The sequence below is a fragment of the Lampetra planeri genome, chromosome 3, assembly GCF_965212315.1.
Source record: "Lampetra planeri chromosome 3, kcLamPlan1.2.h2, whole genome shotgun sequence".
Classification (NCBI taxonomy): domain Eukaryota; kingdom Metazoa; phylum Chordata; class Hyperoartia; order Petromyzontiformes; family Petromyzontidae; genus Lampetra; species Lampetra planeri.
In genome coordinates, this window is record NC_136109.1 from 28,043,599 (window position 1) to 28,068,248 (window position 24,650).

General features: G+C 52.3%; 1 protein-coding gene across 1 annotated transcript in view; it reads left to right on the top strand.

Moving 5' to 3' along the window:
• Positions 1-24,650, top strand: part of LOC144734827 (transmembrane protein 266-like) — a 99,673-nt gene that overhangs the window by 67,779 nt on the left and 7,244 nt on the right. Inside the window, exon 5 of the mRNA XM_078617224.1 lies at positions 20,009-20,147. Within this exon, the coding sequence (XP_078473350.1) occupies positions 20,009-20,147 (139 nt within the window). The remainder of the gene's footprint in view (positions 1-20,008; positions 20,148-24,650) is intronic.

Here is a 24,650-nt window from a genome sequence, read left to right on the forward strand (position 1 = left end):
CACCCCCGGTTGACACCCAGCACTGTCATATCCTGGCCACCTCACAGCGCCACACCAACAACAACGGGGTGGTCACTCATCCAAATACTTAACCGGGTTCGCACAAATCCTACACTTAGCTTCAGCGATCTGACGAGACCGAGGTAGACGGCGCCCGGGGTGTTCGGGTCACAGCTCTCAACCCCCTGCACGTGTCGCGGGGCCGAGGTGTTCTGCCGCACTCGCCCGGAGAGAGACCGGCAGAGAGACCGGGAGAGAGTCTGGGAGAGAGACTGGGAGAGAGACTTGGGAGAGAGACTGGGAGACAGACTTGGGAGAGAGACTGGGAGACAGACTTGGGAGAGAGACTTGGGAGAGAGACTTGGGAGAGAGACTGGGAGACAGACTTGGGAGAGAGACTGGGAGAGAGACTGGGAGAGAGACTTGGGAGAGAGACTGGGAGACAGACTTGGGAGAGAGACTGGGAGACAGACTTGGGAGAGAGACTTGGGAGAGAGACTTGGGAGAGAGACTGGGAGAGAGACTGGGAGAGAGACTTGGGAGAGAGACTGGGAGACAGACTTGGGAGAGAGACTGGGAGACAGACTTGGGAGAGAGACTGGGAGAGAGACTGGGAGAGAGACTGGGAGAGAGACTGGGAGACAGACTTGGGAGAGAGACTGGGAGAGAGACTGGGAGAGAGACTTGGGAGAGAGACTGGGAGACAGACTTGGGAGAGAGACTGGGAGAGAGACTGGGAGAGAGACTTGGGAGAGAGACTGGGAGAGAGACTGGGAGAGAGACTGGGAGAGAGACTGGGAGACAGACTTGGGAGAGAGACTTGGGAGAGAGACTGGGAGAGAGACTTGGGAGAGAGACTGGGAGAGAGACTGGGAGAGAGACTGGGAGAGAGACTGGGAGACAGACTTGGGAGAGAGACTGGGAGAGAGACTGGGAGAGAGACTTGGGAGAGAGACTGGGAGACAGACTTGGGAGAGAGACTTGGGAGAGAGACTGGGAGACAGACTTGGGAGAGAGACTGGGAGAGAGACTGGGAGAGAGACTGGGAGAGAGACTGGGAGAGAGACTGGGAGACAGACTTGGGAGAGAGACTGGGAGAGAGACTGGGAGAGAGACTGGGAGAGAGACTGGGAGAGAGACTGGGAGAGAGACTGGGAGAGAGACTGGGGGAGAGACTGGGAGAGAGACTTGGGAGAGAGTCTTGGGAGAGAGACTTGGGAGAGAGACTTGGGAGAGAGACTTGGGAGAGAGTCTTGGGAGAGAGACTTGGGAGAGAGACTGGGAGAGAGACTGGGAGAGAGACTTGGGAGAGAGACTTGGGAGAGAGACTGGGAGAGAGACTGGGAGAGAGACTTGGGAGAGAGTCTTGGGAGAGAGACTTGGGAGAGAGACTTGGGAGAGAGACTTGGGAGAGAGTCTTGGGAGAGAGACTTGGGAGAGAGACTGAGAGAGAGACTGGGAGAGAGACTTGGGAGAGAGACTTGGGAGAGAGACTGGGAGAGAGACTGGGAGAGAGACTGGGAGAGAGACTGGGAGAGAGACTGGGAGAGAGACTGGGAGAGAGACTGGGGGAGAGACTGGGAGAGAGACTTGGGAGAGAGTCTTGGGAGAGAGACTTGGGAGAGAGACTTGGGAGAGAGACTTGGGAGAGAGTCTTGGGAGAGAGACTTGGGAGAGAGACTGGGAGAGAGACTGGGAGAGAGACTTGGGAGAGAGACTTGGGAGAGAGACTGGGAGAGAGACTGGGAGAGAGACTTGGGAGAGAGTCTTGGGAGAGAGACTTGGGAGAGAGACTTGGGAGAGAGACTTGGGAGAGAGTCTTGGGAGAGAGACTTGGGAGAGAGACTGAGAGAGAGACTGGGAGAGAGACTTGGGAGAGAGACTTGGGAGAGAGACTGGGAGAGAGACTGGGAGAGAGACTTGGGAGAGAGACTTGGGAGAGAGACTGGGAGAGAGACTGGGAGAGAGTCTTGGGAGACAGACTTGGGAGAGAGACTGGGAGAGAGACTTGGGAGAGAGACTTGGGAGAGAGACTGGGGGACAGACTTGGGAGAGAGACTTGGGAGAGAGACTTGGGAGAGAGACTTGGGAGAGAGTCTTGGGAGAGAGACTTGGGAGAGAGACTTGGGAGAGAGACTTGGGAGAGAGACTTGGGAGAGAGACTTGGGAGAGAGACTTGGGAGAGAGACTGGGGCAGAGTCTGGGAGAGAGACTGGAATAGAGACTTGGGAGAGAGACTTGGGAGAGAGACTTGGGAGAGACACTTGGGAGAGAGACTTGGGAGAGAGACTTGGGAGAGAGACTGGGGGAGAGACTGGGAGAGAGACTGGAATAGAGACTTGGGAGAGAGACTTGGGAGAGAGACTTGGCAGAGAGACCGGGAGAAAGACTGGGAGAGAGACTGGAATAGAGACTTGGGAGGGAGACTTGGGAGACAGACTTGGGAGGGAGACTGGGAGAGAAACTTGGGAGAGAGACTGGGAGAGAGACTTGGGAGAGAGACTTGGGAGAGAGACTTGGGAGAGAGACTTGGGAGAGAGACTGGGAGAGAGACTTGGGAGAGAGACTTGGGAGAGAGACTTGGGAGAGAGACCGGGAGAGAGTCTGGGAGAGAGACTTGGGAGAGAGACTTGGGAGAGAGACTTGGGAGAGAGACTGGTAGAGAGATTTGGGAGAGAGACTTGGGAGAGAGACTTGGGAGAGAGACTGGTAGAGAGATTTGGGAGAGAGACTTGGGAGAGAGACTTGGGAGAGAGACTTGGGAGAGAGACTTGGGAGAGAGTCTTGGGAGAGAGACTTGGGAGAGAGACTTGGGAGAGAGTCTTGGGAGAGAGACTTGGGAGAGAGACTTGGGAGAGAAACTTGGGAGAGAGACTTGGGAGAGAGACTGGTAGAGAGACTTGGGAGAGAGACTTGGGAGAGAGACTTGGGAGAGAGACTTGGGAGAGAGACTGGGGCAGAGTCTGGGAGAGAGACTGGAATAGAGACTTGGGAGAGAGACTTGGGAGAGAGACTTGGGAGAGAGACTTGGGAGAGACACTTGGGAGAGAGACTTGGGAGAGAGACTTGGGAGAGAGACTGGGGGAGAGACTGGGAGAGAGACTGGAATAGAGACTTGGGAGAGAGACTTGGGAGAGAGACTTGGCAGAGAGACCGGGAGAAAGACTGGGAGAGAGACTGGAATAGAGACTTGGGAGGGAGACTTGGGAGACAGACTTGGGAGGGAGACTGGGAGAGAAACTTGGGAGAGAGACTGGGAGAGAGACTTGGGAGAGAGACTTGGGAGAGAGACTTGGGAGAGAGACTTGGGAGAGAGACTGGGAGAGAGACTTGGGAGAGAGACTTGGGAGAGAGACTTGGGAGAGAGACCGGGAGAGAGTCTGGGAGAGAGACTTGGGAGAGAGACTTGGGAGAGAGACTTGGGAGAGAGACTTGGGAGAGAGACTTGGGAGAGAGACTGGTAGAGAGATTTGGGAGAGAGACTTGGGAGAGAGACTTGGGAGAGAGACTGGTAGAGAGATTTGGGAGAGAGACTTGGGAGAGAGACTTGGGAGAGAGACTTGGGAGAGAGACTTGGGAGAGAGTCTTGGGAGAGAGACTTGGGAGAGAGACTTGGGAGAGAGTCTTGGGAGAGAGACTTGGGAGAGAGACTTGGGAGAGAGACTTGGGAGAGAGACTTGGGAGAGAGACTGGTAGAGAGATTTGGGAGAGAGACTTGGGAGAGAGACTTGGAGAGAGTCTGAGAGAGAGACTTGGGAGAGAGACCGGGAGAGAGCGGTCCTTGAGCTGCGATGCACCACGGTCAACGAAACGCCTCGGGCCGCCCCCTGTCCACCGTACGTGCGGTGGCTGTTCCCCTTGTTGCCGCCGGAGTATTATCGCGGCAAGTGGGTCTTTTTTCTTCAATTTTAGAAACGTTAATTAGAATATTCGTTATTTATGGCGTGGAGCGGCGTTAAACCGTGGCACGAGCAGGTAATCGTGACGGTAATGCGCTCCGTTATGATTTAGTGGTGAAAAAACGTGAGGTCTTTACGGGTTTCCACGTGTTAAACAAAAACATTTCCACGGAAATCAATAATCTGTTCAATGATATGGTGATGTTTATAACCGCGCCATTATTTTTAAATTGAACGCGCAGACGAAGGGGGTGGTGGTTGGTGGTGGTTGGTGGTGCGGGGGGGGGTGTGTAAAAGATGCGCGATTAATCATCGTTCGGCGGAAAATAGCCGAGGTATTGCGACGACGGATCGGCCGCGCTGCTCGTCGTTGTCACGGGAGAGCGAGCGGCGTTTGGCGGGCACGGCGTGCCGCTCGCGAGCTTTCCCCGCGAAGCGCTCCCGGTCTGACGCGAGCTGAGAGCTATTCCACGAGAATTGGATCGTTTTCGTGCGAGACACACGGAGAGAAAAATTCGAAAAGAGAGAAAAAAAACCCGGAGCTTACGCTCGACCGTGTCGGAGAGAATGTGGACCCTGTGGCTCCGGTGGCAGAGGGAGCGGCTCGCCACCGATAGGTTACGCGCATGAGTTCAGCTCCTCTTGTGGGGTTCACTCGACCCATCGCTCTTCCGGGTGGGGGGCGCAGTGGTGAGGGCACTACATTATAAACCCGATGATCTGTGGCGTAATATACAAACTGGTCTTACCCTTCCCCGCCCCACCTCCCCCCGCCTACACTTTCACTCACCCACACTGATCACTGCGGTGAAGTATGGTCAAACAATCTCCATGACCGACGCAGCTTAGGGAGGAGTTCTTCATCCAAAGGGGTCAAACAGCATGATGGTCAAGGAGCATCATCACGCGAACCCTGGTCATCCTCGCAGTCGCTTTTGGTTGGCCATCAAACAAAGACGGTCAGCTGCGGCCGTCTGGAACGCTCTTCCTTCCGACATTCGGAAGCCACTGGAGCTATGCACTTGTAAATCGAGATTGACAAACTCATTTCTTCGGAACATATTTTTGTGTTTAGCTCGTTGTCCTCCCTCCCGCACCTCCGACTAGCGCGGTCGGCTACGTACGGCGCTATTAGAAGTGCATCATGCGTACGCGCCTCAGCATGACGCGTACGTCGAAAAAAAAAGTTCCGCCAACGAAATCGACTTTCCTTAATGGGCGACTCGCGAGCGCAATCCGCGGGCGCGAGCCCCGGGCCCGGAGGCGCAGCCGTTCGCTTCCCCCCCCCCCTGCACCGTCGCTGGGGAGGAGAGAGCCTCTTGAAAGCCCCGGCTTCCTCAACCTTTTGTCGACTTGAGGACTCCCTCGCAGGTGCTATCAAAATGTCGCGGACCTTTGACACCGCCACAAAATGAAAAATTTAACATTTCAAGGTGGGGGGAGGGGTGGGTCCTGCTTCATTCATGTGGCCCCCAAGCCCCCGTTTAACTCCCCCCCCCCCCGCGGCCCCCCGCCGCCCCCTCCCCAGGAAGGAATCCCCCACGCCCCCTCTTTGCCTCGGTGGTCATGCTGGCTAAGCCGCCCGCTTGTCACACGAAGGCAAATTTGGCAGTGCAATTTCTCGAGCGGCAGCGAGTTGCTGTATTTCTCCTCGGGAAAGTCCGTCCCTTTGATGCCCGAGGCCCGACATCGCAAACGGAAGCGAATGGGTAATTACCGCACAGAGTTTGGCTGAAGAAAGGGAGATGAGGAGAGAGGGAGGGAGCGAGGGGATGGGGTGGGAGTGGAGCCACGGGGGGGGGGGGGGGTTTGGGGGCGTGGGGAGGAGGGGGTGCTGCAGAATGATCGCTTTGGGGTGAGGGATGCTTTTTGTGTGTCCGTGCATCTTATAACCGACAAAGTATAGATCCGATGCTTCAGCCAAATTGGCATGCTTGTGCGCGGCCCCACCCTGGCTGGCTGGCTGGGCCGGGCCGGGCTCGTATCCAGGCGGACGCCGTGCAGGCCTCTTCGGACGGCGTTCCCTGCCGCTCTGCGTCCGCTCACCGCCTCGATGACCGAGGCTCTGGGATGCGGCGCTCGCACGGACACGCTTAGGGTAGTTGTCTCACTCGGCTCGCCGTGGTGGGTCCGTGCGCTAACCGCGGCCTCGGCTGTGAACAATAAGAATGCCTTGGATAAAATCAAAACAAAGCCGACTAAATTTCGATTTAAAGCTTCTTTCGTGACTGCAGGGATTCATCTTCTTGGTTCTTTCGGTAAATTCACGTAGAATGGAAATAATAAAATAATAAAAATTAAACATAATAAAATAATTCTCACGACGTTTCGGCCACAACGCAAGCAGCAGTCCTCAGGTGGACTCTGTCTTCTCGACAGACCTGTTCTCCACCTGAGGACGGCTGCTTGCGTTGTGGCCGAAACGTCGTGAGAATTATTTTATAATGTTTTATTTTTATTATTTTATTATTTCCATTCTACGTGACTTTACTGAAAGAACCAAGAAGACAAAGCCGACTACTCACACGGTATATTTAAGCTGACTACTCACACTACTCACACGGTCAACAGCATCGCGCGTATTCTGTGTGTTTTGTAGTAATAATAATAATGATTATTATAATAATAATAATGATTATTATAATAATAATAATGATTATTATTATTATTTGTAGTTATCGCCGTCAAGTCCGGCGACTTTATTCAAAGCTCGGCTGATATCCGACCGAGACTGAAAAGGTGTCTCTGTCAAGGGAGACCCGGACCACAGAGAAAAATGCATGGGGTACATAAATCACGCTCATCGTTGTTGATCTCACATCAAGTCGCGCTTGATCCACGTCTCTAAAACAAGCGTGCGCGTGTATTGATACACGTGAAAGCATCGACAGCGAAATGATGTCATTTGCATCGATGGGGATAGGTGACTGCCGCTGGTAGCAGCAGAGCAAGTTGCCTTTTTTGTTGTTGTTAACAACCGAACATTTTTAAACCATTTACGTGAGATCCTCCGCGAGGTGGTGAGTCAGCAACACATTCGTCAACGTGAGGAACTGGACGGCTGCATTGATTCCCAATCCATTCATCCCCCGGTGCTCGCCTCCCACGCCACGGGCCCGGACACGACGAGGGCATTTCCTCCTCGGCAAAAATTGCGGCGGATGAATTTTTTTTTTTAAACTGAGGCCCTCAATATTCCCGGCTCCAGCCCAGTGGTTTTAGAATTGGAAATGGTAAGTGGTGGTAAAATTGAATCCAGCTGCCCGTACGCCAAGAGCGGTCTAAGTTCCACCCACCCCCTACTCCTCACCCACCGCCCCCCTCTATGTCTCTTTCTCCCAGACTATTTCCGTGAGAATCGCCTTTCTGCATTTTCTTTTGTCCCCCCTCCGCGTAGGACGGCCGTTGTCGATTGTATTTTATTTTTTTAGTCTCTTTCGCGCGGCGAAGTTGTGTAGGCCCGTTGAACTTCGCGAGCACGTGGTTATCCCCGGTGTGCCGACGTTCAGCGGCATCATGTGGGCCGGCTAGAGCCTGTGAGGCGAGCCACCTGGGCTAAATCAGTGGCCCCCTGCCAACGAGTTCGGCTTAGCCCTAGCGGGCGAGTGTGGCCTCCGTCGGGCGGTGCGATGATCGGTCGACGATTTAACTATTTAACGTTAACTATTTTTTTTTTACCACGTAAGCCCAATAGATATTACTCTTTGGTTCTTTCGGTAAAGTCACGTAGATGAAAAATAAAATAATAAAATGTAAATAACTAAATCATTTTATTATTTTTATTTTTATTATTTTTATTTTTCATCTACGTGACTTTACCGAAAGAACCAAAGAGTATGGATCCTTGCAGCCACGAAAACTTCAAATCTAGAACTACTAGATATTTTCAGAAGCGACCTGGCTATCACAAATGATAGCTGAAGGAAGTGACTGATCATGATGTGGAACTTTATTGCAGCTAAATACTCTACGCGCATGATTCTAAATGTGGAGGGAAAAAGCGGAGGACTCGGAGAAAAATCCACGTGACCACGGGGAAAGAGAGACACGCAAACTCCAAATATACATGCATCAGGGTCCGGATCGTACCCATGACCTCCTGTATGCGAGGCGAGGTAGTTAACATCTCGCCACCACGATGATTGGTCACGATACCGCTCTCTGCTTGACTCAGCTGTGGTGACAGTAAGATGGCCCGACTGGCTGCCAGGAGTTTTGGTGTTCGGCGTAACGGAAAGAGAGGGGCGCATGCATGAACTTGAACGATAAAGCCCCAGGTGTACACGTTCAACAAACTTGACTCAAATCAATGTACGTCTATTAGGATATAAAAAAAACAACGAAGTTTGTTGCAGACTGACTTGGTCAGCATTGTTCATTTTTTTGCATAAAAGAGAAACGTTGATTTTTGGGCGTATGTGTGATTATCTGAAGCGAAAGAGTTGTGTGGCTCGTCACGATGCGTGGTTGCTGCTCAGCGTCAGAGCAACAGAACATCTCCCCGCTCTGGCTCTGAGGGCGTCTGTGCGCCTACAGACTATGCACACATTACTCCAGTTTCTTCCCAGATGGCAAAACAACTCCTAAATGGCAGTGGCCAACATCCCAATGTAGCAGGGCCCTCCCGAAAAACAGCCTTGAGGACTGGAACTGAAACCCGTCAGTTTTTTTTTCTTCTTCCAAAAAGTATTTTTGTCATATTTTTTGTTCACCTATTTCATCCTGATCGTGCCGTCGGCGTTTGCTTCTCAGCGAGACAAAGAACCCTCTCGGATCTCTCACACGGCAGCGCGAGCCTTCATGTTGGAGAACAGCCCACAGAAGTGGACTTCACGGAGCTACCTCTGAGATCCCTTCAAGTGGCCTGTCAGGTTTTTGACCCCCCCCCCAGGCCCCCGTCTAAGGCCGGGTGCTTACATTAATTCTCCTTGAATGCTCGCGAAGCGAACATTAACGGTAAACAAAAAGTAATTGAGCAAAACATTTCGCGTTGATTTCGTATATATATTTTTTAGCCGGAGCACGTGCTCCCTTAATCCATGCCCCATTATTCAGGAGGCTTTCGGGCAATTTCTGAGTGCGCGGGACAAAGCGCTAGGGGCTGCAGAAACCTGCGTAGGCAACAAGGTTTCACGATACAACAAAAAACCTCCGCCGCTCAGCAGGACTTTCATGCACGCGTGGCGGTGCTCTGGGCTATTGCACCTCGTTGAATGTGCCCCTCCCCCTCGCTTAAAATACAGCCGGCGGGAGCCGCTCAATAAAAACATAAAAAGTTGAAAGCGTTACGTTATTAGCGAGAGCTTGGGCTACTTGTTGTACAACTAGCCTCGAGATACGTCCACCCTTTAGATTTAATGAGTGTTTTTTTTTTACTTGTGGATACTCGTCTTAAAGTATTGAAATCAATGTCGGATAATACGGCTTAGCGGGGAGCATTGTTTTATTTTAAAACGAATTATTTCCATGCAAGATGCATGGCATTCTGGCACGTAAGCGTTACATTGGCATATTGAATATCATTCGAGTATATCTATGTAGTGTCGACGCAATATGAGACGCACCACCAATGTGGATTTATTTTCTCCTTAAGATCTAAAAGCACACATGCGTTGACCAGCTGTTGAATATTAATCGCAAAAGTATAGTCCAGCAAATACGTCGATTCGACGATTAATATACATTCTCAAGCTCATGATACGTATGTAGTAAGTATTTAGTTACCCATCCGTGCCCATACATTTCCACAATTACACCTCTACACGTACATGGAGTCGTATGTGTGTGAGACCTTGTTTTTTTTTTAAGAACGTAATCATGGATTCACATGACCTCTCAAGCTACTATTGGCCACTAGATTAACGATAACGTAAAAACGACACTTCTCGGATCAAACGATGACCCTGAAACGTGACGATTCGTCGACTCGTCGGGTGATTGGGGGAGAGCTGTCAATCGCTGTACCTCTAGGAGATGGGGTATCAATACAGCAGGTGAGATGGGGTATCGATACAGCGGGTGAGATGGGGTATCGATACTGCAGGTGCGATGGGGTAACAATACAGCAGGTAAGATGGGGTATCGATACTGCAGGTGAGATGGGGTATCGATACTGCAGGTGAGATGGGGTATCAATATAGCAGGTGAGATGGGGTATCGATACAGCAGGTGAGATGGGGTATCGATACTTCAGGTGAGATGGGGTATCGATACTGCAGGTGAGATGGGGTATCGATACTGCAGGTGAGATGGGGGAAGGAATTTGCAACCGCAGTAACTGTTGTCCACTGTGAAGAGTCTTGGGTTTCGATGTAAAGGGAAGGAAGCAACGTGCTATCCACTCAGCGGTGGGAGGAAGCTCCAGACGATGGGAACATCAGAGGAGAAGGAGCAACCCCCTCCGCCATCACCCCCTCCCCACTGCACCGCTGAGCCAGGGTCACGTGGTTGCGCGTCGAGAGGAGACGCCGCTCGCCGGAGCGGTGAGCGTGAGGATGGAGAGAGGCGCGGGGGGGGGGGTGGGGAGACGAGTACTCGCGGGATGCACATAGCCGTGATAATTACGGTATCTGCGTATCAATAGATAATTACGGTATATGCGTATCAATAGATAATTACGGTATATGCGTATCAATAGATAATTACGGTATATGCGTATCAATAGATAATTACGGTATATGCGTATCAATAGAACGTAGGTTGCGCCTAAGTGGCCGTCTTGCCCCACTGCTATCTGCTGCCGGTGGCGGCCGCGCGTGCGAGCGGATGGAGGAGGGAGCGAGCGAGCGAGACGCTCCGTCGCCCTCATCTACCGCCGGGGGATAATTCGCGCCGCCCTCTCCGTGCCGTGGGTCTCCGACTCAAGGCTGCCTGGCAGCGCCACAATGAGGGCCCTGTCTCCCCTGAAAGCCCAGCCAAAACCCCACCGCGACGCCCTTTATTTACGCTTTATATATTGCTTTTTTAATATCGCAATTCCCTGCCCTCTAATTGAAATGTAAATCAATTTGCAATTAAAGAATTCCTTTTAGAAGTTTCCACGCGCTTTTTTGCGGGACATGTGCCGAGACGCAGACGTTTGCTGTCCGAGAGCTTCTTGGACTGCCGATGAAAGCTGTTGGCTGCCGGGCCTCGCCCAGAGCCTCCTTCATCACTTTTGGGCATGGGGTCATCAAGTCCGAAATAGAGCAAACAAAACTAGAAACTAAAACGAGTTTTTATTTTACCACGCAATGCCCGCTGAGCTATACAGCTCTTTCTTCAGAAGTGACCTGGCCACACATGATAGCTTAACGAAGTGGCTTATGATCACGTGGGAATTTATAGCGGCCAAATACTCAAAAAACGTGATGTTGATTCTAAATGTGGAGGGGAAAACCGGAGGACCCGGAGAAAAACGGGGGAGGACGTGCAAACTCCAAGCGTCAGCTCGGGATCGAACCCACGACCTCCTGTATGCCAGGCGAGGTAGTTAACATCTCAAGAAGATAAAAAAAAATTCGAATTCGGTAAAAAAAAAACACCCGCTATATTTCAAGGAGCCGCAATGCACGCGAATACGAGACGGTGGTCCCTTGATCAACAACGTCACGAAGCGAGTCCTTCGAGAGCCAGCATGCCTCTACGGAGACGGAGGTTGCCGACTCCTGCTCTGGGGGGCGGGGGGGACGATGTTGACCTGGGGACAACGCAGCACCTGCCGAAGGCCTTCTCCCGCTGTGTACCATTCTCGCCAGACTCTTTGAAGCGGCGTTTAATAACATCGCGCTCGATTCTCATGGCACGCGCACGGGATTGTGCATCCAGCGATCAACTCGCTTGGGATTGTTTTACGCTCTGCTAATTGTACGCCAGTGCGAGTGAGCGAGGGGCGGTTGTTGCATTGCGACCTGAACCCGGCGAGCTGAGTTTGATTCCTGGCCAGGGCTAACATCGATGACGAGTGACCATCCGAACCGCCGCATTTCTTTTTTACAACCGACACAGAACGGCACGGTGAAGCATGATGACAAGGATGCCTTCATTCAGAAATTGACAAAGCGCTGTAATAAATGATTATAATTGTCATAAACGTGATGAATAGAAATAAATGCATTGTTACGTGCCTATTCAGTTGCTTTGTTAGAATGGGGAGGATTGTCCGTTGTTTGTTTGATTTGGTCGTACTCTTAGGTTTTTTGGGTAAAGTCACGTAGGTAAAAAATTTAATTAAAATTAATAGAAATAATAATAAAATAATAATAAATCACGACGTTTCGGAGGCAACACAAGTCTCCGTCATCAGGTGGGACCGTCACAGCTAAATTTACTGCATCAAGTGACGGTCCCACCTGATGACGGAGACTTGTGTTGCCTCCGAAACGTCATGATTAATTATTTTATTTATATTATTATTATTTCTATTAATTTTAATTTAATTTTTTACCTACGTGACTTTACCGAAAAAACCTAAGAGTATGAATCCTTGCCGTCACGAAAGCTTCAAATCTAGAATTGATTTGGTCGGGTTCATGGTTGGTTAGTCAGACCAAGAGGGTTGATGGATTGATAATCGTCCAGTCCTTGACATTGCCGGATTGGATCGGTTTTCTCCTTCAGTGTAAATGCGTGGACGATTCTGTGACTCTGTTGGGCTGGCCGGCTGGGCTAGCCAGTTGGGCGAGTTGGTTGGGCTAGTCAGTCAGTTTGGCTGATTGGCTTGGTAGGTCCGTTTGGTTCGGTCGGATCGTTCGAGTCGGTCTACCAATTGGGCTCACCGGGCATTGGGTCGTGCAGAGCAGCGCACATCGTTAGGACGGTCAGTGAGTTCACTGCTCCGTGTTCCCACGATGCAACTGGCCTCAACTGCTCCGTGTTCCCACGATGCAACTGGCTTCACACAGGCCCAGCTGTGCCTGGCACAGGCCCAGCTGGGCCTGGCTACCCGCACGGCGGCATTCGCATTCGCCGTCCGGGCACCAAACATTTTTGGTCTTCGCCACCAGCTCGCGCCGCCTGCTCGCGAGACCATCGCCGATTCCACGCTCCCGCCCCCCGTCCCCCGCTCCCTCCCCTCCGCCGTCCCCTGTGAACTTCCCCGTTGAGCGATGCTCTGTCTCCCATTGCACATTCCCTCCACGGGCAACGGCGAGAGGAGCCGTCCGCGCCGGAGCGGATCGGACGCGTCGCGCGCAAACCGAAACAGCTCGTCGCAAAATCGCGCAACTCGCAGGTCGCGCGCGGCTGCCTTGCGCGCGCACGCGAACGAGGAGTCGTTTGTCTTGGCACAGGGTGGTTCGCCGCTCGCTGCAGATTTCCGAATTTGAAGCTGGCCACATTTCACGCCGTGATGCCGCGAGAGGGCGCGAGTGTGAATATAAAATGGGTTGGTTAAAAGAAGGGGGGACCGGTGAATATTTGGAGGATAACAAAAAAAAGGATGAAACAAAATTGTGAGCGCTTTTGCGCGGTAATGTCCGTGATGCGCATCCGAAACAAGACGTGAGCGTGAGGCCGGGGTCTGATGGAACGATTGGTTTACGCGACACGGTTTGAGATTTTGACATTTCATTAAACGGTGCCTCGTGGTGGCAGCAGAAGGGCAGAAGGATGCAAGCACTCGTGTCCTTCTCCTCCGTCTCCTCCTTCCTTCTCCATCTCCTTCATCTCCTTCTTTTCCTTCCCCATCTCCTTCCCCATCTCCTCCTCCTCCTCCTCCCATCTGATTCACGAGAGACGCGTGCTTTCAGCTAACACCCAGAATCATTTACTGTCTCCTCTCATAAATAAATATAAATCCACCCGCCACCTCCCACCCACCACCACCACCACCCCGCACCCCACTGCCTCCTGGACAATTGTGAAAACGAGCTTTATAGCTCATCGGATTCCCCCAGTATAACAAAATGTTCAGATTTTGATTCTGCCTCTGTCCACCGAGCAGTGTGATTGGGTGCGTCACCGTGAGCCAATCGGCAGGTAGCATGTGGTGGGGTCAAACCTGGGTTCACCCACCGCTACCGAGGAATAATAGGCCAAGCACGAGGGTTTCCTCGTGCCCTACAGGTCTCAGGGGGGTTATTTTGCAATGCTTCACCATGCTCGTCACTGCGGGTTGGTGAAGGTGGCGGCGAAGCATAGAAGTACGGTACGATATCAATTGCGCGCTGCGCTGCCCTCTGCCGAGCCACCACGTAGCACCGCCCCACGGCCAACTACGACGACACGGCGCGTCGTGGTCAATGCCCTCCATCCGATCGCTATGCGGGCTCAAACCTGCTTCGCTTTCCGAGATCTGACGAGACCGGGCCGCGTTCCGGGCGGCCTGGCCACCGTCCTACTGCACACGTTGCCAAGGTGTGCGGGAAAGTAATCTTCGCCCCTGGGGCGCGAAAAACAAACAGCGCAGCAGACGTGCGAACAAATGGTGAAAACAGCGGCATGTGGAGGAAAAGGCGGTGCTCGTTTGGGGCGGGCGAGCTTCTGCGAGGCCAAGGGACAGCGTGGAAGAGAGAAATTGGGAGAGACAGAGGAGAGGTGGGATGAAGGAGAGAGGTGTGCGTGGTGGTGGGGGGGGTGAGAGAGAGGGGCCGTCCCTTGAACATTGACCCGTCAGGTTCATCTGTCTTCGTGTGGCTGATCGATGCCAAGACGCGGCATTCCTCAATCCATCACGCCTTGTGCGCGCCTCCAAGTGCCACTGCGCGCTGCAAACTCTGCCTTTTCAATCGCCCGTGACAAGTAAAGAAAGACCGACGGCCGTGTGTTGTGTGTGCGGTGGTGGTGGTGGTGGGGGGGTGTAGGGGGGACGGAGAGAGCGGGTGTGGTGGTGGTGGGGGGTGGTGACACGAAGAGGCGCAATCGATTGCAAATACACTTTGGCTCACATCAAATGGAAATTAAAGATATTGAGAGTCCGTGGCGACTGCTGTTCGGTTTTCATCAGACAGGAGTCATCGCTATCGCGGGTCCTCGGTCAAATTTGGTTCACGTCTTCGCCGAATCCAAGGTGAATGAATGGCGAACGTTGCGAGAGGCGGGGGGGAGGAGCCTGTGAAGTTGCCCTGTGGAGTATGAGCAGGCAGCTCCGTGCTGTTGGCAGAATGAAAAGGTTGGCATGGCAGCCTGCCGTTTCTCAAAAGTCTGCCGCTACCCATTTCAATTTCCTCGCCGCTGAAATATACATTTTCTCACCGGTTGTGCGGAAACCTGAAACTGTGGTTTTTTTCTTCTTGGTTCTTTCGGTAAAGTCACGTAGAAGGGAAATAATAAAATAATAAAAATTAAACATAATTCAATATAATTCTCACGACGTTTCGGCCACAACGCAAGCAACCGTCCTCAGGTGAAGAACAGGTCATAACGCAAGCAGCCGTTCTCAGGTGACCTGTTCTTCACCTGAGGACGGCTGCTTGCGTTGTGGCCGAAACGTTGTGAGAATTGTATTTTATTATGTTTTATTTTATTATTTCCCTTCTACGTGACTTTACGGAAAGAACCAAGAAGATGAATCTCTGCAGTCACGAAAGCTTTAAATCGAAACTGTGTTTTTTGTTGTTGTTGTTGTAACAACAATAATAATAATAATCATCATTAGCCACGGTTAATCCACTGCTGAATGAAACGCCAAACCAACGCCGTGTCTACATCTCGTGATCCCGTGACGGGCTAATCCGTCTCGCACCTGCACGCGAGATGATTTCACCGCTCCATCTCCTAGGCCGCCGGGACCTCTGGTATGCATTCCACTATAACCGAAATGTAGGGAGATTATTTATCGGGGCTCTCCCCGTGGGCGTATGTTTACGTGCAAATGGTAAACGGCGGTTATTGTTGAAATATGTTTAATACGCACCCTCTAAGGTCAAGCGCCAGTCTCCGTGTGCAACGATATTTTGTACCGTGTGAAAAAAGAATATAACAAGTTTGCTTTTTTGCCATAAAAAAATACGCAAAATAAATTAATATTTGCGGCACAGGTACGATTGCGACGGCGAATGTCCCCGCATGTTAATCGGCGCGTGGAATATTCCCATTGCGACATTTCAATCCTGTAGCCATGCCCTTACAATCTGCATAATTGAATTTTTTCCCCCCCGCTCTTTCCCCGGTTCAGTTGAGCATCGACCATAAAATTCCATTCCGTAGGTATTTCTACGTTCACGCACGGGTGGCGTGACCGCGCATTCATTAATTTATTCGCTCGCTCATTCGCTCATTCGCCCGCCCGCCCGTTCATTTGAGCCGTTGTAACATTTGAAATGAGAATGGGGCCGACTTGTGGGTGCGCGCGGGGGGGCGGGGGGGGGGGTATTGGCGAGGCTTCATAAATTCAGCCCCGGTTCTGTCCGGGTCGACAGCCCGGAAAATATTCCCACACTCAGCACACCACGTCCAGTGTACCACTCACCAATTTGGCTCTGATACACGTGCCTCCTGCAGCCTGCCAGCGAGATGGAAACATCTCCACACCCGGTACGGCACACCCAGTATACCCAGGTCAATGGTCCCTGCACACCAGCCCGCCAGCAAATATTTGGGGCGAGAGGTGAGGCCCTGGTGGCACCACTGTGCCCCGGCCCTACGTTGGCTCGTCTCAGGGAGCTACCGTCAACGTTTCTACTGAACACAGATAATCGCACCCGGCTTCCCAGCGCAGTTGCACAGGCCTGCACACTCGATCGTCACGTCGTTAATTTCAACTGGATCTGTCCGGGTCAGTGACCCGGTTGCTCTCTACACCCCTGGGGGACCACCACTTCCAGTGGAGCTCTCGCCGCTATGGCCGTGACAACTAAAGTCGTCACGTGCCATCCAGTTTTGACGCGTCCGGGTAAAATTTGTTTTATTGCGCACAGTTGGTGTGGAGAGAGAGAGAGCCATCGGTTTTACGTTGCCGTCCCCCTTGCAGTCGACGGGCTACTCCGGAAAATGTCTCCCGCGAGCAGCTGGGCCACCCAGATGCGGCGGCTGAGAGGGACGGTCGCTGCGTGCCACGTGGGGCCGTGGCGGTGACGCGCAGGTCGAGGGAGCACGCCGGGGACAGCGCCGATTCGGGGGGGGGGGGGGGGGGACGTCGATTGCACCGCGGGCCTCGCCGTCTCTCCAAATGCGCTCCGAATCCGGCCACGCCGAGTACGATTCCCGCTCACGGGCCACCGACACCGATGAGAATTATCTGAACCGGTCCCGGGCCTCCCCTAGGTCGACTCAGCCTCACAATGAGTACCTGCCGCTAATGTGTAAATATCGCCGCTGGGGAAACAAAAGCGGCCGGGCGTAGTGTTGGCCACCCCCTTCCCCCTCGTGTGCCGTGCCTGCCTTCATGGGTGCTACTAGCTAACAGCACTTGCCCCAACAGTCTGTTAAGGCTACACGGGGGATCTTTGTCTTTGGGGTTCGGCATGTGGATTGTGCAGTACAGTACTTTGCCAGAGTGGGGGAGGGGGCATCAAAGTGTCCAGCTACACGTGCCTGGGTCTGGAGGCTTTGTCCCACCCCCCCTGTCCTCCCCCAGACATGGCGAGTGCGGTTTGCACGCACGCAGAAGAAGGAGCCGTGTGACCCTTGCTTGCTGGGTTGTGCGAGAGAGACTTTAGCTCACGCGAGCACGCGCCGGGGGGGGGGGATAAATAAATAATACCGCGCTCTCTGCCAATTTCATATCCAGCGGGGGCACTTTCACCGATAAGACATCACCAGTGTGAGGGCCGCCACACGCTTCTTGTTTTTGTGCCGATTTCTCTTTGCTCCATTGCTGTGCTTTGCTTTTATGCGATTTGTTTTTGCCACTGCGGGTGGCGCAGGTCAACTCTTGCTGGTCTCTTTGAGTTCCTGCTGGTGCCACGGAATAAACTGCAACTCATGTTCGTACTCTCTTGGGGCGAGGCTCAACATGTTGCCAAGGACAGGACAAAGTGGAAGGAACTCATTTGCGGCCTTATGTCCCATAGGGGATGAAGAAGATTAACTGACTAACTAACTGATTGATATTCTTGGTTCTTTCGGTAAAGTCACGTAGAACCAAGAATATGAATCCCTGCAGTCACGAAAGCTTTAAATCTACATTTAACTGATTGATGTTCGTGATAAGACCGAGTTCCCAAGGGGTAGCGAGTTGATGGATTAAGCCTCACCAATGATGGACGAATGCATGCACACCAAATGTCAAGTTGAAATAGTTTCTTCACTTGATTACCGAATGTGTGTGGGGTTTTGTTTGTTTGTTTGATCGCTGTGCAGCCATAGTGGGGCAGTGAGAAGCCGCGCCATCTGGTGAGGGTAACGAGGCAATTAACGGGGACTTGAGAAATAGTTCTGAGTTGTCATCTGCCAGAAGTTGTTGTCTAATCTGTTGTTGTTGTTGTTGCTGCACTGTTTTGCACAAGTGTACTGAATGGAAGTGGTATTGGTTTCTTGACATGGGGCCAACATTATTGGGAGAAAGGGACAGATGATTAAACAAAGAAGAAGAAGGAATGCCAGAAAAGTAAACACGTTATTTGTCAAACTCCACACTCGAAAGAAATCCCACAACCCTCTGCAGCGAAATCTTCACTGAACCAACGCAATTAAAATGTCGGCTTCAAATAGCGACTGCAGGTGACCGCATCTCGAAGGCTCTGCCGCAGCAACAGGAATTCAGTCGCAGGCGGAGGGAGAAAGGAAAGTGTTTGGCCCTGTGCTTTAACCGGCCTACAGGGGCAAGGAGGTCGACAGCTAGGATGACTGTGGTAGGGGGAAGGAGTTTAAGACTGTGGGGGGCACGGGTTATGACGGTACCAAGATGTTAACTACCTCGCCTGATATGCAGGACGTCATGTGTTCGATCCCGACCCTGACGCCAGCTGTATATTTGGAGCGTGTCGCTCTCTCACTGTGGTCGCGTGGATTTTTCTCCAGGTCCTCCGGTATTTCCTTCCGCATTTAACATCAACGTGCGCTTATAGTATTTAGCTGCTATAAATTTCCACATGATGATAAGCCACTTCGTTGAGCAATCATTTGTAATCGCCAAAGAGCTATATAGCTATAGAACTCAGTGGGGCCTTACCTGATAAAATAAAAATAAAAACTCGTTTATAGTTTGTATAGTTTTTTTTTTATGAGCGGCACGGGTTTATGAGAAGGAGTTGCAGTTTCAGACCACGGGGCCGTTGGTGGCATCGTTTATTGTCATCGTAGCTGAGGCTTTTGGACTGAGTCCTCCTCGTGTGGCCAGACCACTCCTGTCACGCTGGCTCGCAGCACGAACGGCATCACGATCAGTGGCCGACCCGTGCGTGGAATTGGTGGGGGGGGGGGGAAGAGCGGATGCGGGGGGCTGGAGGGTGAGTGGAGGGCGGGGGGGGGAGGTAGTGGAGCGTGCGGGTGACGGAAAGCAGGCGACTGTTCAACTGACACAGCCGGCGGACAGGCAGGCATTGGCAGACGTAGCGTGGACCGAAGCACGTTTGCCTGATGTCAAAATCAAAATTGAAGAGTGAATGGTTTACAAAAAAAGATAAATTATTCGGACTCCTTCCTATATTAGTCTACGAACACGTGCAGCGCTTTGTCAATCCGCCGCTGGGTGAGGGCTGCGCACCGCACTGTGCGGGTAGCGCGAGCTCCCTGACCACACTTCACCGCACTGCACGGGTTACGTGACCATACTTCACCGCGCTGGTCGGTGCAGGCCGTTGAGAGCGGAGAGCAAAATCAAAGCCAACGGTTGAGGACGTTGTATGGACAGCAGTGGAAACTTGTCCCATCAAATAAATAGCCAGCCAACAGCACACTCTCAAAAATGAGACGTCCAATTTCAAGGGATGACCCGGTAAACATGCAGTATTGGGCCGACGTTCGCATTGTGGTTGGAACTGTTAGGCCCAACGGTGGACGGACGTTGGCCCAACGTTCAATATGGACCGAAAGAACCAAAGAGAATGGATTCCTGCAGTCACGAAAACTTCAGGTCTAGATTGGGTACCTAGGCTTCAAATTCAAACAGCAATAATTAAAATCAACACCCGAAATAAAACATTGTCTGTATTGCGAGCGTGGCAGCAAACGAGTTGCAATGGTCGCTCTCCACGTTGCTCTGCGCTGCATCACAGCTCCTGTGGTTGTTTGTCGCTTTGCCGCTCTAGGTGTTCGACGGAGCCGTCATCATCCTGTCCTTCGCCCCCATGGTGGCCTCCACGGTGGCGAACGGTCCACACAGCCCCTGGGACGGCCTCAGCCTCATCATATCGCTGCGAGTGTGGAGGTTCAAGCAGATCATTGACGGTGAGAGACGCGCCACGCGGGGCCCACGTTCCGTGCATCCGCGAGGCCACTGGTGTCCACTCACTGCTGGATGAAGGCCATCGTCGTGCCGTGAGGGGCTGGGGGAGGGGTCATTGGGGGGGGGGACTTGGGGGTTATTTAACCACCAAACTTGCCAGTGTGGGTTGGAGTTTGCAGCACTTCCCTTGGCAATACAATCAACACTGCCCAGCACCTCCAATCAGCATGGTTGGCTTCGTAAGGTGCGCAAGAAGTGAGGTGAAGTGTAGAGGGCACCACCAGGGCCAGTTTAGACGTCGCTCGCCACCGATGCTAGCCGAGGCCGGAAATGACCTCGGGTTACTGGGTTTATAGCGCAGTGTGCTATCCACTGTGTGACCGCGAACCCGAACTCGCGGACAATCGCTACATCATTAAATCCTTGTTTTATAACTGAACGTCGTGAAAAACAGATCTGCTCTCCACTGGATTTTGCTCGGAGGCTTACCGAATCTAATCCATGCTACTGGATTATGTTTCAGTCCACGATGAACTCCAGGGCTTGGGAGTGGCAACTGCTCATCAGCAACGTTTATTTTTGTATTTCATCATCAGCTATTATGTATCCACTGCTGGATAAAGGCCTCCCCATATTATCGCCGTCCTAGACAATCCCTTGATGAGATGATTTTATCACCTCTGTCTCCACAGTGATTAGCCTTCTTTGGCTGCCATTCTGTCACTTGTCTTGTTCATCAGTCATCATTCCTTCTCATGATGCGTACTGCCCAAGTGCACTTCACTTTATAGCCAGGGAAGTATTCATGGAAAGACTCGCCTCTACCCTAAGGAGGACGTAAGGACAATCACACATTGACTTCCCACAAAGTGTCACCCGTTAAACCGACCCTGGAATGTTTAATTGGTTGAGTCGAAACCCCAACCGGGGATTCGAACCTGTCAACTTCCAATTGCGAGCTGTGTGCCGTAAACCTTAGCTTCTGAATTCTAACGAGATCCACCACCACCACCACCATTGCCGGTTCGAGTGGTCATCAGCTGGTAAAGTTGTTTGTACGCGACGTGCAGCACTGACGAGCTACATTACACAGAATATAAGAATATGTTTTCACCCTTTCTGGCAATAAAACAGTTGTGTGAAGATGTTAAAACACCAAACTGAAACCTTTCGCAAGGAATCATGTCTGCATCAACCACAACTACTTGTGATGAACATGCAAACAAAAAACATCCTCTGATATTATATGCATTGTCTTTGAAACTGATCAGTCCACACCAGAGACAGCTTTCTTTTATTGCCAGAAAGGGTAACACCTATTCTTATATTTTGATGCTGCAAAGGGAGGTCACATGATACATGACACAGAGGTATTCTGACCGACCTCGCGCTAAAGCTAGAGCACGTGGCGCTGGCGGGAGCGCCGACCTGGGGCCGGCTCGGCGAGCTCCGTCTCCCTTGTCCCCTTTGACCCCTGGCTGGGTGGCGAGGCCGCGTGGAGGTCGCGAGGCGGCCACTCCCGGCACGATTCTCCACCGTCACGTGAAGCGGGTGCCCGCCGCGTTTTGTTCGAATCGCGACGATCGCAACGGATCGGCCGCCGCCCCGTTTTGCGAGTGCTCGAGCGACGCGTGGTGTGACGCATGGGGTTGGCGTGGCGTGCTGGCAGAGCGAGTGCACTCCGTTGGGAGGGTCTGCAGAAAGAAGGCCGCTGGTGGACCAGAAAATGTGACACACAGCCCAGGGCCTCGGTGCCTTGCTCCTGTATAGTGGAACAAATTGAGTTGCTTGTTTGTAAGGCGTTTTCCCAATCTGTGTCTTCATGCATGTGTTCATCTGTTTGTTTGTGTGTGTGTGCGCATACACGTGATTTAAAAGTGCATTGCTCCAGTGGAGCGGTAGTGTAGAGGTTAGCGCTACGCTGCGCTACGCTGCGCTACGAACCCGGCGACCCGAGTTCCATTCTCCCTCAGGACCAACACCGGTGACGATTGTCTGAACCGGTCCTGGGCTTCCCCTGGGTCGACTCAGCCTCAAATGAGTACCTGGTGCAGTGTGTAAACATCACCACTGGGGAGACAATGGCCTCTGGGCGTGGTGCTGGCCACCCACCCCCTTGTGTGCCGTTCATAGGTGCTCGCTAACAGCACTTGCCCCAACAGTTTGCGAAGGCTATACGGGTGTTGGGAATAGTGTCAGAGTGGTTGGTTCACTCTGCTTTGACACCAGGTGACCTAAGTCTGATGCCAGGTCACGGCTCACGTCAATGGTGGCGTGACATCCAAATTGGGCCCGGGCCTTCCCTACGTCGACTTAGCCTGACAATAGAAACCTGCTGTCGGGGTCCATACACATTGGCACTGGGGAGAGATAAGGGCAGCCCTGCGTGGCGCTCGCCACACCATTCCCCGTGTGCGATGTTGGCCTTAATAGGTGCTCGCTAACAGCACCTGCTCAAACAGCCCATATGACAGAATAGGGTGATTCTTTGTATTTGTATATATATACACACACACAGGGTGCTTCATAAAAATGTTAATACTTCCGCGAATTTTTTAAGCTATTAACATAAATGTGTTGTCATGTTACAGTGTGTTATCCATTCTGTTTCAATTAAAAACGATAGTCCCATATAAGTGTTAAAAAAACATTTTAAGCACCCTGTATTGACACGTGTGGCTTTTAATAGTTGCTTGATAGCATCACTAGGCCCGACAGATTATCGGCGGAACCTGGGATGTTTGTCTTGCAGCACTAAGCCCTTCGTTTGAATCTGAGAGCGGCCACCAACTGAGCACCGCACGCGCGCGGGGCCTTGGTGCCGTGTTCGGGGCGGGGCACGGTGATCTGTATACATCGGAGCCGAGACAATTCGTCGATTGCTGTGGCTGTTGGTTTGAAGCGCACCGGGGAAGAATTCGTCGAGTTTTGCTGCTGTCGTCAGAATCACTCGGTTGGGATTACGCACGGCAATCATTGCCCCAGCCCCCACTCTCCTGATTGATTTTTTGTCCTTCCCCTTGCACCACCGATGAGCACGTTTGGCTACATACGGTGTGAAAGAAGGTTTAATGTACTGTGCGAACATGCGAAATCGAGTCAGTAAGGCTTTCTTGAACAATCGAGCATCGTAATAAATTTAATAGGTTAAATGTGAAAATGGCATATACTACTTATGGCGGTATAGATTAATCGATTATCGTTGATACTTAAACTCACTGCGCGTGCGTAGAGTCGCAGAAACAGTATTTATTTTTCGATGATGCGTTTCCAACGGCTTCACGTTACCCCCGCTGCCACTAGAGGTGCTACCGTCGGTTTGACCTTCAATACGAAGAAATTGACCCCGGGGTCTTGAGTCCAATGGCAATGCTGCACTGCACCGCAGCACTTCGTCGATTGGCGGCAGCGGTACTCGTAGCGACCGGAGCGGCCGTTAATGCGCGCGGAAAACGGTCTGCCCAACGATCTCTAACCTCAGCGAGGGTTGCCTTCGATTTGGCCCACGGAGTTCTGACCTTTGCCTCGCCAATTGAAATTCACAGCGGGGAGCAGCGTCGCGGCGGTCAGAGTGTGCGCTGCGTTGCCGACCGGCCGATCCGAGATTGATTTCTGACCCACGGTCAGCAAAGCGTGGGCGCCGAGTGGAGGCTGCAACCGAGCCGTCGTCGACAAGCCCCGTCATTCATCCTGGCAATGACCAGCGTGGCGAAGTATGGTCAAATAACCGCCTCGACCCACGACAGCGTGAGGATGCCCCAGTATGACACACGCATGGGGGCAGGGGGGGGGGCGGTGTTACAAACCCTGACACGGCGTATGTTAAATATCGCGCAAGCGGACAGTATGCAGGTTTGCACTGTTAGCAAGCAATCTATTTAGTATCGATTCCATCTGAGCTTTAGTCAATTATGCAATTAGTCGTTAGTGGCAGCTTTAATATTTATAAATGTCTCGTTCGGACGTCATCTGTGCGCGCAAGTGCATGCGTGCGCACGCACGCGTGCACTTGCGCGTGCACCCTTTTGTCTATAAGGTGACGGAATGAATATTTTCTTCCCCGCCCCTCCCCTCGCCACCCCCCAGAGGTCATAAAAGTTGGCCGTTTTGGCGTTCGTATCGCGACGCACTGTGGCGACCATTAGGCCCCCGTTCCGCACGCGCGTTGCCTCGTAAAACGTGCAGTAAGTTGCCTTTTTCCTTTTCTTGCGCTAATTGGATCGAGTGACGTGGGATATCGCGTGCGAATGGGCAGCGGTCGTGCACGCCCGAGAAGCGGGGCCATGCCTAACGAGGTATTGATGAATAATTCTTCCTTTTTTTGGGGTGTTTCCACCACCCTCCCATGAAAGTCATTATCCCCCTCCTTAGCGTGGCCGGTGCACTCGCCGGTGACATTCTAGATGGCCCTCGGGGAGAGCCCCCCCCGCTCACTGGTGCCAGCGTTGCGCTTGCAGCGCCTGTATCTGTGGGCAACCTCGCGCGCTATGAGGAGGTCGCTATGA